Source organism: Anolis sagrei, chromosome 3, assembly GCF_037176765.1.
Source record: "Anolis sagrei isolate rAnoSag1 chromosome 3, rAnoSag1.mat, whole genome shotgun sequence".
NCBI classification, from domain to species: domain Eukaryota; kingdom Metazoa; phylum Chordata; class Lepidosauria; order Squamata; family Dactyloidae; genus Anolis; species Anolis sagrei.
The window spans coordinates 219,300,697-219,313,803 of NC_090023.1; the positions used below are offsets into that span (position 1 = coordinate 219,300,697).

Sequence of the window (13,107 nt, forward strand, 5' to 3'; positions counted from 1 at the left end):
ATTCCATCTTCATTTATTGAACGGCATTACTGTCCAAAGGCTTGGTCCCACAGCCATGTTTTTAATTTCTTTCTGAAAGTCAGTAGGGAGGGAGCTGAGCTGATTTCGCTGGAGCCAAGGGGCCACCACTGAGAAGGCCCTGTTCCTCGTCCCCCACCAACTGCACCTGCGAAAGAGGTGGGACCGAGAGGAGGGCCTTCACAGAAGATCTTAACCTCCGAGATGGCTCATAGAGAAAGATAAGTTTGGACAGATAAGCAGGGTCAGAACCGTTTAGGGCTTTACAGGATAAAGCCAGCCCTTTGAATTGTACTCAGTGGCAGACTGGTAGCCAGTGGAGCTGACATAATTTTTGGAACTTTTTCCCTATGGAAGCTTGGACAGATCCCATCATGTTATCATTTTGATAGCAAGTAACACTTATCTGTTCTGACAGTCTTCCTAATCACTGATTGTACGGTATTTTAATAAAGTGCTAGTTATAATGTGTCCCGCATATTTATTTATTTATTTGTTTTTAATGAATCTGTTTTAAAGGGATTTAATTCTAGGTAATATTTAACTGTATTTCAATAATAATTTGTATATATTTTAGCTTTTATTTTTGTAACTATATTTAATTATATTTGTGTTAACTTGTTTAAACCACCCTCTGAGCCAATAATGGGAAAAGGACAAGATATTAAAAATAAATAAGAATAAGAACAATCCTTGTATTTTCTGTCACTGAAATCAAAATAAAACTGGGCAGCTATATATGAAAGACATCTGGGAGGAGTAAAAAAGACAAAAAGACACCCTTCCGCCTTTGGTGGCCCTAGTCCAACAGGAGTTAAGAAGTAGAGGGACAAAAGTTTGCTTGTTCTAGCAGCATTTTCTCCTGAGATTTCACCAGCATCTGTGGCTGGCATCTTAAGAAACACCAGGAGAAAATGCTGCTAGAATATAGCCATACAGCCCGGAAACAACACAAAATCCCAGTGATTTTGGCTGTGAAAGCCTTCGACAATACACTAGTCTTACTATTTTAACATTCATACTATCCTGAGATCCCCTGATATAGGATGGGATAGAAATATTTTAAACTAACAGATACTGACTTGGAAACATTGCCAACCACAATAGTTTTCTTCACAAACAGCCGTGAATTCTCCTCATGTGAGAGATTTGCCTTCCTCTGCCCCACTTTGTGATCTCTTGAAACGCCAGAAGTGCCCTGAGAATGAAAGGTACAGGAATGTATTTTAGTACACATTTACTCTAACCATTTCCCCTCATGGTAGAAAGAATAGGTACTTTTAAAAAGCTGGAAAATGTAGCATAATCCTGAAAAAGATAGAAGTGACCACACTTTTTTTAAAAAAAGTACATATTTTAAAAATAGTATGAAGTAGTGTATATTTTAGGGAACTGTTTATATAACTAGAGCTTAAGGACCATATTTTCAACACTAGACAATCTACAACGCTTAGCTAAACTACCCTAAGTTGCCACTGATTGGAAGTTAAAAATGTAGCAGAGACATGCAAATATAAATTGTGATAGTTTGCAAAAGAAATTATATCAATATGCTGGCAATTTGCAAGTGAAAAAGGATCTAACTGGCAAGACTGCAAAAGTAAACAGAGTAAGGCAGCCAGTCTACAATATTTATATTTTACAGAGTTGAAAGATTTTAAAGCCAGAGTTGGAGTAGTGGTGCACAGAGAGTAACCTCGCAAGGCTGTATCTCTTAAATGTTTGGTTATAATGGGGTGAGCAAAATGCAACCCTCTAGATATAGTTGGACTGCAACTTCCAGAATCCCTCAACACTGACTATGCTGAATAGAGTAAATGGAAGTTGCAATACAATGACATCTAGAAGAACACACTTTGCTCATCCTTGATATACAACAGGGATGGGCAAGCCTCGGCCCTCCAGGTGTTTTGGACTGCAACTCCCACCTTAAGTGGCTGAGGGGGGAAAGGAAGGGGCCTGGGGCTGTTAGGAATGGTGGGAGTTGCAGTCCAAAACACCTGGAGGGCCAAAGTTTGCCCATACCTGGTATACACTGATAATGCAATTCAAAGTTCAACTTGTCATGTATTCTTAAAGGCACGGACATGCAAAGCTTCTGAAGAACCAAAGTGTCAACTTCAGCTGACACTTGGATTTTCTACCTTATTGAATTAGGTGAAATGCAAAAAATAGGGTACTATATGAATTTTTATTCCATTAGGGAAATAAGGAAACTGGGTTGCTGTGAGTTTTCCAGGCTGTATGGCCATGTTCCAAAAGCATTCTCTCCTGGTGTCTTGCCCACATCTATGGCAGGCATCCTCAGAGGTTGTGAGGTTTATTGGGAACCATGCAAGTGAGGTTTATATATTTGTGGAATGTCCAGGGTGGGAGAAAGAACTCTTGTCTGTTGGAGGAAAGTGTGAATGTTGCAATTGGCCACCTTGATTAGCACTGAATGGCCTTGCAGCTTCAAAGCTTGGCTGCTTCCTGCTTGGAGGCATCCTTTATTGGGAGGTGTTAGCTGGCCCTGATTGTTTCTTTGTCAGGAAAGCATGCTTCTGGAATATAGCCATATAGCCCGTAAAGCTCACAGCAGCCCAGTGATTCTGGACATGAAAGCTTTGACAACACATTGAAATAAGGAAAACTACAGACAAAAACAGGGTATGATAAGGAAACTGTTTCCCAACCTTCTCTCTATTCAGAATGTGTCGAGAAAGACAAATAATGTGCCAACTTGAAGCAACAAAATGATATGAACAATGAAGCCAAAACCAAAACACAGCAAATATGAAATTACACAATGCTACATCAGCAGGAAACAAATAGCTAAGAGAAATGGAACATTTTCTTGCTATAGTGCTAACAGAGCTTTTTTTAAAGACCCAAATCATGGAAACAATCTCTGTGGGATCTAAAAATGCTCTCAGAAGCAAATAATGGCTGATTGCCATCAGTGGTCTGAAAACAAAACAAAAAAAATCTATTTGTTCTCATCTGGTATAAACACATTTCTCTTATTTTACCTGACCAGAATTCTTGCTCAATCTTTGGCTGAGCTTGTTTGGCAATCTCTCTTCTGCATCCAGGTTGACACTGTCCTTTCCCGTCAAAATGTCTGTGTGCTGAGATGACTCACTCTCTGAATGGATAACGGAGAGAGTTTCTGACCCTTGATTGGCAGGAGAAGATGATCGGGAGGGAGATTCCAAAAACTTCTTGATGGAAGGATGGTTAAACACCATGGGATCACATGCCTTGGTCCCCTGAAATAAGACATCAGGTAGGCCATTTAAATACTGCTCAATGATAGACTCTAATAAAAACATGGGAGAAATATAAAGTAAGACTATACAATAAAACTCCAATGTGGATCTCCCCAGTAGAGGCCAGACACAAGAGGGAACTGGCTGAAGGGAATTGGTTAACTTATCAACAAATATTAAAAAACAACAACAAAAAATAATAAACTACTGTTGAAAACATTCGAAGAGATTAAACAAATAAATGAAAAATTAACATGGTTCCAATACTTCCAAATCCACCAAGGGTATAAGGAGGATGAAAAGATTGGTTTCAGTCAAGATCCCGGTCTTTGGGACACAATTATGCAAAGGGAAAAATAATAATCAGCCTACTATATCAACAACTTTTAAAATGGACAACTGAAGAAGAACAGATAAAGAATGTCAAATAAAATGCGCAAAGGACATCGGACATAACGTACTCATGACACAATGGGAAGAAATTTGGATGGGCATAAAGTACTGCAAACCACAAGAAAACCAAACAAATCTAAAATATAATTGACAAATACTTTAGTACAGGGGTGATTAACACCTGGAGGGAGGTATATTCCCCAGGCCTTGTGCCCTCTCTCCACAAAGTCTGCATTTCAAAAATTATACAAAGTGTTCAGAAATCAGTCAAGAGAATCTTTTTTTTGACAAGCCATCCACTACCTTTTAGGAAGGAAAAAAGCTCTGTTAGAATAAAGCTTACTTCTCCAACTTTAAGAAGACCAGTAGAGGCATAGTAGTTTGCAACAATGCAGGCGCGCAGTTTATCCATCATTCTCCTTGCCTCGACAAGGCGCTGTAAGAAAGAGAGCGAACACTCATTTTGAAAAACAGTCACTGCAACAGGCCCCTGCTTCCCATCACAATGAATCACAAGAATGAGGTCAGTATACCTGATCTATAACTTCAATCTCATGTTCTTTATTCTTCATTTCGACTGAAAATTGCTCTTTAATAATAGCCTCAATCTTTTGCACGGCAGCATCTCGAGCTGTGCACACAAAAAAAGTCAAGAAAGAGGATGATGATTCCTATATAGAAGACATTTTAGGGCACTTCTAACATTATATTTGCACTCCTGTTCCAGGTTTGTGAAAGAAATAAGGCAAAAATGTACATCACTGTAATGTTAAATGTTCCATGAAGGAACAAAAACAAAAAAGGGCCTTACAAAACATAAATAGTTCTAAAACTAATCTATGTATTTCAACAAGATAGTAACAGATTGAGGTTTCCAAGACTGTACAAATATAAAGCAGGAGTTAGAAAACTGCTAGTCACTTTATCCAGTGGTGGGCAAGTTGGCACACTTATTCTGGACTACACACTCAGAAGACACTAATCCACATTTGGGGATTATGGATGTCATTGGCCAAATACTGTATATACTCAAGTATAAGCCTAGTTTTTCAGACCTTTTTTTTGGGCTAAAAAAGTCCCTCTTAGCTTATACTCGAGTCAAGGTTATTTATTATTTTACTCTGTTATAAATACGTAATAAATGTATTATTATTATCATTATTATTACATTTATTATTTTACTTTATTATTGTTGTTATTATTACATTTATTTTACTCTATTTATTATTTTTTATTATTACATTTATTATTTTACTCTATTTATTTTTATTGGAAGGGTATGCGAGTTTTATGTAAAAATTGCAGTTTTATGTAAATATTAAAAAACATTTAATCTCATGATGCCTCGATTTTTATTTTGAAATTTATCAGTATCTGTTGCATTTCCCATCCTGGGCTTATACTCGAGTCAATCTGTTTTCCCAGTTTTTTGTGGCAAAATTAAGTGCCTCGGCTTATATTCGGGTTGGCTTATACTCGAGTATATACGGTAATTCAAAAGACATCCAGTTGCCAAGTCTGTTTTGCCCCTGAAATCTCTATCAAGAATCTCTTTGGACACAAAGTCTGCGAAATCCACACAAGAACCATTATGCTGAGCTATATCTACATTGACTCTAGATAGTTTTTTGAAATGCATGAATGAGCATTTGTGTATGTCCAGGCAGTCCCCGAGTTACAAACATCTACCTTATAAACAACTCATCATTAAGGATAAGTGAGAGACAACAGGAAGTGAGAGGAAATCCACCCTTGGGAAGGGAAAATCACTCCTGGAAGAGTTATCATGGGGCAAAGGTATCTCCACTGAAGCTTTATCTTCAATCCTTGTTTCCACAACAAGCCAATTTTTTCAAAAACCCAATTTATTTATTTATTTATTTACTTTATTTGTATACCGCTGTTCTCAGCCCTTAGGCAACTCACAGCGATCACAGGGAGGTGAAATCTTTTGAACAGGGACACAGACAGCAAAACAAACACCACAGGTGTGTTAACCCTTCCGTATGCGATCCAAAGCACATGTGTGTGTGTGTGTGTACACACACACATTGGATCATATATATATATATATATATAGAGAGAGAGAGAGAGAGAGAGTTACACTTTTAAAATGCACCTGTTCCAACTTTCATACAAATTCAACTTAAGCACAAACCTACAGAACCTATCTTGTTCATAACCTGGAGACTGCCTATATATATTTTGAAAATGATAAATAGCATCTCTGTATGTAATCAGGAATATGACTCTAGGATGATTTTTTTAGAACACTTAACCTCCCACATTGTCAATGTAATGAAAATACCTTCCACCTTCAAAGTTGCTTATTCACCACAACTCCTTACTGTTGCCATTATTTGCACTTATAGTAAGCAGTATGGATACGATACCTCTATAAATACAACCCAATGTTATTGCAGCTCAAGTGCAAATAAAATATGCGGATGTGTTTCTTGAGCCATCGAATTCTTCAACTCCACACTAATAAAAAACAAATGTAATCTGAGTTGGTGGGAGACATAAAACAACTCTTTGCATGTTTGGCCAATCCATTACACTCAGACAGACGTCTCTTCTCTGAATTCCATGTCTTAATTTGGAAGTGAATCTCTACCTGATTGTTCAGCTGCTTTGTGATGTTTATTTGAATGCACAACTGAAATCTCTTCATAATCTGGGTCCATCTCTTCTATAGTCCTCTTGACTCCTGACATGTTTGGTTTCTTCACTGGAGGAAAAGGGGAGAAGTGAACACACCATATATTACATTCAAAACATCTTTAAATCTTTTTTGTCTCTTTTTTGTCCCTTTCCACACAGCTGAATAAAATCCCATATTATCCGCTTTGAACTGGGATATATGGCAATGTGGACTCAGTTATTCCAGTTCAAAGCAGATATTGTGGTATTTTCTGCCTTGATATTCTGGGTTATATGGCTGTGTGGAAGGGCCCTAAGACACAGCTTTTCAAACTCTGTATCATAATGTTAATGTATCGGCTGCAATGTGTAGGTGTGTATCAATAAACCTCTGCATATGTGAAACAAGCAATAAGTCATATATTATAAAATATATATAAATGAGATAGGTTGTGTCTCCATACATTTTGTTATTACAATTTATGTATGTACTAGCCGTCCCCTGCCATGCATTGCGGAGGCCCAGTCTGTATATATGTGTTTTGTGTGTGTATATATAAAGGTTGCTTACCTGTAACCGTATTTCTTCGAGTGTCCATCCGTGAAATTCACACTTATGGGGTTATCCCTCCGCGCATGCGCAGCAATCCGGAACTTTCTAGAGATTTTAATGATTTAAAAATGATTATTTGAGTACAACACAAGCCCCGCCCATCCCCCGCCCCCCCGGTATATAGGCCGTGGCGTGCGTCTGAGAGGTAGTTCCCAAGCGCCAAATAGTGACATAATACATATAGGCATGACAGAGGGGAGGACGGGCGGGTCGTGTGAATTTCACGGATGGACACTCGAAGAAATACGGTTACAGGTAAGCAACCTTTATTTATTCTTCGTGTCCTCCGTGAAATGCACACTTATGGGTGAATAGCAAGCTACTGACCTGGAGGTGGGTCATGCCACGCAGGAAAACAGTACAGCTCTGCCGAATGCGGCATCCTTCTTGGCCAGTATATCCAACTTGTAGTGGGATGCAAACGTGGACGGCGTGGACCACGTAGCAGCTCTACAGATTTGATCCAGCGGAACTCCACGCAAAAAGGCTTGAGAGGTGGAGACCGACCTGGTTGAATGGGCCACCAAGTGAGATGGTGGTTGTTTCCCTGCCAATTGGTAGGCTAGACGGATCGTAGAGACGATCCATGAGGCTAATCCCTGAGAAGATACAGGGTGCCCCATCGTGTCTTTCCTGTATTTTAAAAAGAGTCTGGGAGACTTTCTGTGAGTAGATGTTCTATGCAGGTAGAATGATAGGGCTCTTTTGACATCCAATGAGTGAAGTGCCACCTCGAGAGGAGAGGATGGATTTGGGAAGAAGGCCGGTAGTATGATGTCCTGAGACATGTGGAAATGGGAGACTACCTTCGGTAGGAAAGTGACGTCAGTTCGTAGTATAACCTTGTCATCATGGAATCGTATATATGGAGGGTCTGATCGGAGGGCCGCGAGTTCACTGGTCCTCCTGGCCGAGGTGATGGCCACTAGGAATGCCACCTTCCATGAGAGATGGGAGATATCATTAGAGGACATGGGCTCAAAAGGAGGTTTTGACAGTTGAGACAGTACTAGCTCCAGGCTCCATTGTGGTGGAGGGAGGGAGACAGGAGGGTGAACATTCTTATATCCCTTTAGAAACAATTGGACCAGATTGTCTTGAAAAAGGGACGGCAAGCCACGTTTCTTTCTAAAGGAAGAGATAGCTGCCAGGTAACATTTTACAGAGGAGAGAGAAAAACCTTTCTTGGAAAGGTGAACTAAAAAATCCAGTACCACCTTTGTGGGTGCAGAGATGGGCTCGTAGCCCACTGATTTTGTGAATTTTGAAAATGATGACCACTTGTAAGTATATGATTTTGTAGTGGATGGTTTATGAGCAGCTAGGAGTATACGCGATACTTCGTCTGATAAGTTTACTGTGGTTTGATCCTCCATGCCGTCAGGCGGAGGGAGTGGAGGTCTGGGTGGAGAACGAGCCCGTTCTCCACTGTGAGGAGGTCCGGAATGGGGGTAAGGTGGAAGTAGTCCCCGTTGGAGATTTGGAGGAGGGTGGCAAACCAATGTTGGCGTGGCCACCAAGGGGAGATCAGGATGCAGTTGGCGTTGTCCTGGATTATCTTGGCTATGACATGTGACAGGAGGGGGAGGGGGGGAAAAAGGTAGATGAGGTCTGGTGTCCAGCGGAAGAGAAAAGCGTCTCCTAGACAGCCTGGGGATACGTGAGGGCGGAGTCTTGCGCAGTACATTGGGCAGTGAGTGTTCACTGGGGATGCGAACAGGTCTATTGTCGGTGTTCCCCATTTGTGTGTAATGGCTTGGAACTGAGACTTGTGGAGATGCCACTCGTGATTGTTTTTCCCTGTTCTGCTCAGTGAGTCTGCCAGAGTGTTGTCTTGGCCCGGTAGATGAATGGCTGTGAGGAGGATGTTTCTCTGAATGCACCATTCCCAGATGCGTGTTGATATTGACGTCAGTGTCTGAGACCGTGTTCCCCCTTGTTTGTTGATATAGAATTTTACTGCAGTGTTGTCTGTCACTACCTGGATTATGCGGTTGGAGACGATGCGGGTGAAGGCCCGAAGGGCTTTCTCTACCGCCATCATCTCCAGGGCGTTTATATGGAAATGTTTTTCCTGAGGGAGCCAGTGGCCACTGATTCTGAACCCTTTGAGATGTGCTCCCCAGCCTGAGTTGGAGGCATCTGTTGTCAGGGACATGGATGGGTGTGGCTGTATGAAGGGCATGCCTAGGCGAACATTGTGTGCTTTTGTCCACCATTTGAGGGACTGGAGTACCTTTTGTGGTGGGTGGAGGAGTCGGGACTGTGGATCGTGGAGGGGGTCGAACACCCTGATGAACCAGTTTTGCAGAGGCCTCATCCGAAGCCGAGCAAAGGGGGTTACGGCTGTAGTGGAAGACATGTGGCCAAGTATAGACTGGATGGCCCAAGCCGAGGCTTGTCGGGAGTGGAGGAGGGAGAAAATAGCCTGTTGAAGTCTTAAGAAACGATCCTCTGGGAGGAAGGCTCTTTGAATTGTGGAGTCTATGATGGCTCCTATGAATTGAATACGCTGAGTTGGTTGGAGTTGCGATTTTTCGTGGTTCACCACTAGGCCGAGATCCTGCAAAAGAGATAAGGTATAATGAATATCTGTGCATAATTGAGCTTTAGAGGATGAGGCCAACATCCAGTCATCCAGGTAAGGAAAAACCGTTATGCCTTGTTGGCGGAGGTGTGCGGCTATGACCGCCATGCACTTTGTGAACACCCTGGGGGCGGTGGACAAACCAAACGGGAGAGAATTGAACGAGAAGTGGTAGTGGTGAACTGCGAAGGTGAGAAACCTCCGGTGTGAATGCCTAATTGAAATGTGGAAGTATGCTTCTCGTAGGTCTATAGTTGCTAGCCAAGAGCCTTTAGGAATAAAGGGGAGGATGTTGGAGAGAGTGACCATACGAAATTTGCGTGGGGTAATGAAAGTGTTGAGTTTGCGAAGGTCAAGGATAGGCCTTAATCCTCCATCCTTTTTGTCTATGAGAAAGTAGCGGGAGTAGAAACATGTGTTGGATGTATGTGGAGGTATGGGAGATATGGCTCCTTTGAGGAGTAATGATTGGACCTCTTCCCATATAGTCTGGGAGGGTTGTGTAAGGATGACTTTTCCCACTGGTGGATATTCGTTAAATTCAATCGCATATCCTCTGTCAACTATATCCAGGACCCAAGTGTCAGATGTGATGAACTGCCACTGTGGGAGAAAAGAGCGTAATCTGTCAAGGTAGGTGATTGGTTGTGTGGGGGAAGGGGGGGGAAGGGGAGAGGTTATGCTAAAAGCGACGTTTGTTGTTGTTAGAGGGCCTGGTACCACGGTACTGACCTCTAGACGGAAGTGAGGGGCGTCTTGTGGATGCTGCCGGCATATATGGCCTCTGTCGTCCTCTGTAGAAAGAGTTGTTGTATGGTCTGTTGTAAAATTGGGGGCGATAGTAATAGGAGCCCCAACGTTGTCTTTGATAAGTGTACGGTTGTTGGTCATATTTGTACACTGTTTGTTTCATCTTATGAGAGTGCTCCAATTGTGAGTCAGTCTCAGGATTAAACAGGCCTGCTTCATCCATTGGGAGGTTCTCAATGAGAGAGCGTTGAGCCTGGGTAAGAATTGCTGCCCTAAGCCATGCATGGCGGCGAAGGGCTACTGATCCTGCAATAAGTTTTCCAGAAGTATCAGCTGTATTTTTTGCTAGGTCTTTTTGTAATTTTGCCAATAGAAGGGCTTCCCCATGGAAGGCTTTAGCCAATGGTTGTTCTGCTGGTGGTAGCAGGTCTAGGTATGGGGATATTTTGTTCCAGAGGTAAGTTTGGTATACACTCATATAAACCCCATAATGGGCCATGCGTGCGAAAAGGCATGCTGAGGAATAGAATTTTTTGGCCATAGAGTCTAGTTTTCTCCCTTCCTTGTCAGAAGGGGATGCTTGGTTTATTTGTACTGGCTTTGGTTGAGCATCAGTTACCACAGAGTTTGCCTTGGGCATCTTAGAGAGCCATGAGGCTGTGGATAAATCAATACGGTATAAGTTTTCTGCTCTTTTAGGAGTTGCTGGAACCAGGGCTGGTGCAACTCCTGTATTCTTTAGGATTTTCAACAAATATGGAAGAGTGGGCAACACAGTGGATGCAGGTGTTTGTTGTTCAGTGGAGGTGAAGCATGGATCTGTCACAGTGTCTGTGGGCTCAGGTGTGGTGAGGTTTAAGGATCTAGCAAGCCTTATCAGTAGTGCTGAGAATTTTTTAAAATCCTCTAAATGTTGAGGGGAAGGATCAGGATCTGGTTGAGGGTCTTGGATGACTGGTGTGTCATCTGTAGCATCCAGTTCAATGGTTTCTGGGTCTAGTTGGGGGGGCATGATTGGATCCAGAGGGAAGGTTTGGGATTCCAAGTCTGTTTGGGGATCCGGAGGGCGAGAGAGTGTAGCTGAGGGAGGGTCACGTGGGGGTTGGGGAAAATTTGGATCCAAGGGGAGAGGAGAGTGGGGTCCTCTGAAGGTATCAGGAGGATGGGGGTAGTAATAGGGATAAAAGGGGAAAGGAGGAGGAGGAGGAGGGTAAAGGTGGTAAGGGTAGCCATGAGGAGGATAAGGCTGTTGGTGTTCTAAAGGCACAGAGCGTGCCTTCTTGGGAGGGGGAAGAGAGGAAGCTTCGGAACGGCGCGGAGCCGGGGAGGGAGAGCGGCGGCGGCGTCCGGCCGCGTGCGCCGAGGTGTTGGGCTGTGCGGGCGAAGGGGATTCGCCCGGATCCGGGGATTGAGGAGGGCTGGGGGAGGGGGGAGGAGAGGCTTGAGAAGGAGGAAGGGGAGGAGGTGAGGTGGAGAGATCCTCCGGAGGCTGCGTCTCAAGCTCCAAGTGTGGAGCTAAAAGCTCCAAAGGAGGGAGGTGGGAGGGGTTTTCCATTTGTAGCATGCTGGGGAGCGGTTCCTGCAGATGCAGAGCGGAACCGGGAAGGAAAGGCACAGTTTGCAACATAGGAGGACTCAAGGGCTGTGTGCCAGTGAGTTGCCGTCCCTTTTTTTGTTTGTTAGCTTTTTCCTTTGTTTTGGAAGACCTCGTGGTCTGTTTTGTTGTTTTAGATTTTTTTCTCGGCGGCTCCTCAATGGGAGCGTCTGCCTGATCTTTGCTCCGCCTATCCCCAGCGTGTGGGGAGGAAGGCTGGGAGGTCTCCTGTATCGGGGAAGATTGGGAAGGAGTGGGAGCCGTTTGCGGGGCCAGGGCCCGCTCATAAAGCAGCGCTTTGAGCCTCGCATCCCTGCTCTTGCGCGCTCTGGAGGTGAAGGTTTGGCAAATCTCGCATGTTTGGAGATTGTGGGTTTCTCCTAGGCAAAGGAGACATTTAGAGTGCCTGTCTGCCTCGGGGAGATTAGCCCCGCAGGCAGAGCAATTTTTAAAAGACAGGGAAGACATGCTAGCCTGAGAGAGTCGTCAGCCGGTCCGAGTCAGGTAAGGAGAGTTTGGAAGGTCGATAAACAGTCCTGGTAAGAAGCCAAAGAAGTCCGATCGCAGAGAGAAAGTCCTAAGATGCTGCCTGTTTGGCGCGGAAAAAGGAACTACCTCTCAGACGCACGCCACGGCCTATATACCGGGGGGGCGGGGGATGGGCGGGGCTTGTGTTGTACTCAAATAATCATTTTTAAATCATTAAAATCTCTAGAAAGTTCCGGATTGCTGCGCATGCGCGGAGGGATAACCCCATAAGTGTGCATTTCACGGAGGACACGAAGAATAAATGTATATATATGTGTGTGTATATATTTGTAGTTATGTGGTTATGCATAAATACACATGTGGTTATGTCGAAGCCCCCAGTGTGGCAGTGGGTTCAACCGCTGAGCTGTTAAAACTTGCTAACTGAAAGGTCGCAGGTTCGAATCCGGGGAGCAGCATGAGCTCCCGCTGTTAGCCCCAGCTTCTGCCAATTTAGCAATTCGAAAATATGCAAATGTGAGTAGATCAATAGGTACCTCTCTGGCAGGAAGGTAACGGTGCTCCATGCAGTCATGCCGGCCACATGACTTTGGAGGTGACTATGGACAACACGAGCTCTTGGGCTTAGAAATGGAGGTGAACACCACAACCCCACCCCCCCCACCCCCCGAGTCGGACATGACTGGAGTTAATGTCAGGGGAACAATATGGTTTTGTGCATGCATTATAGTGTATTATTTATTTATTTATTGGCTTTTAATGTCTCTTC

At 43.5% G+C, this 13,107-nt stretch overlaps 1 protein-coding gene across 3 annotated transcripts in view; it reads right to left on the reverse strand.

Annotated features, from left to right (window-relative positions):
* The window catches only part of YEATS2 (YEATS domain containing 2), an 81,142-nt gene that overhangs the window by 60,384 nt on the left and 7,651 nt on the right, over positions 1-13,107 (reverse strand). For all 3 annotated transcript variants that reach the window (XM_060768167.2, XM_067465887.1, XM_067465885.1), the window contains 5 exons: positions 6,280-6,393; positions 4,196-4,293; positions 4,006-4,098; positions 3,030-3,269; positions 1,101-1,216 (listed from right to left, as the gene is read on the reverse strand). In XM_060768167.2, coding sequence (XP_060624150.2) covers positions 1,101-1,216; positions 3,030-3,269; positions 4,006-4,098; positions 4,196-4,293; positions 6,280-6,379 — 647 coding nt within the window. In that variant the 5' untranslated portion in view covers positions 6,380-6,393. The remainder of the gene's footprint in view (positions 1-1,100; positions 1,217-3,029; positions 3,270-4,005; positions 4,099-4,195; positions 4,294-6,279; positions 6,394-13,107) is intronic.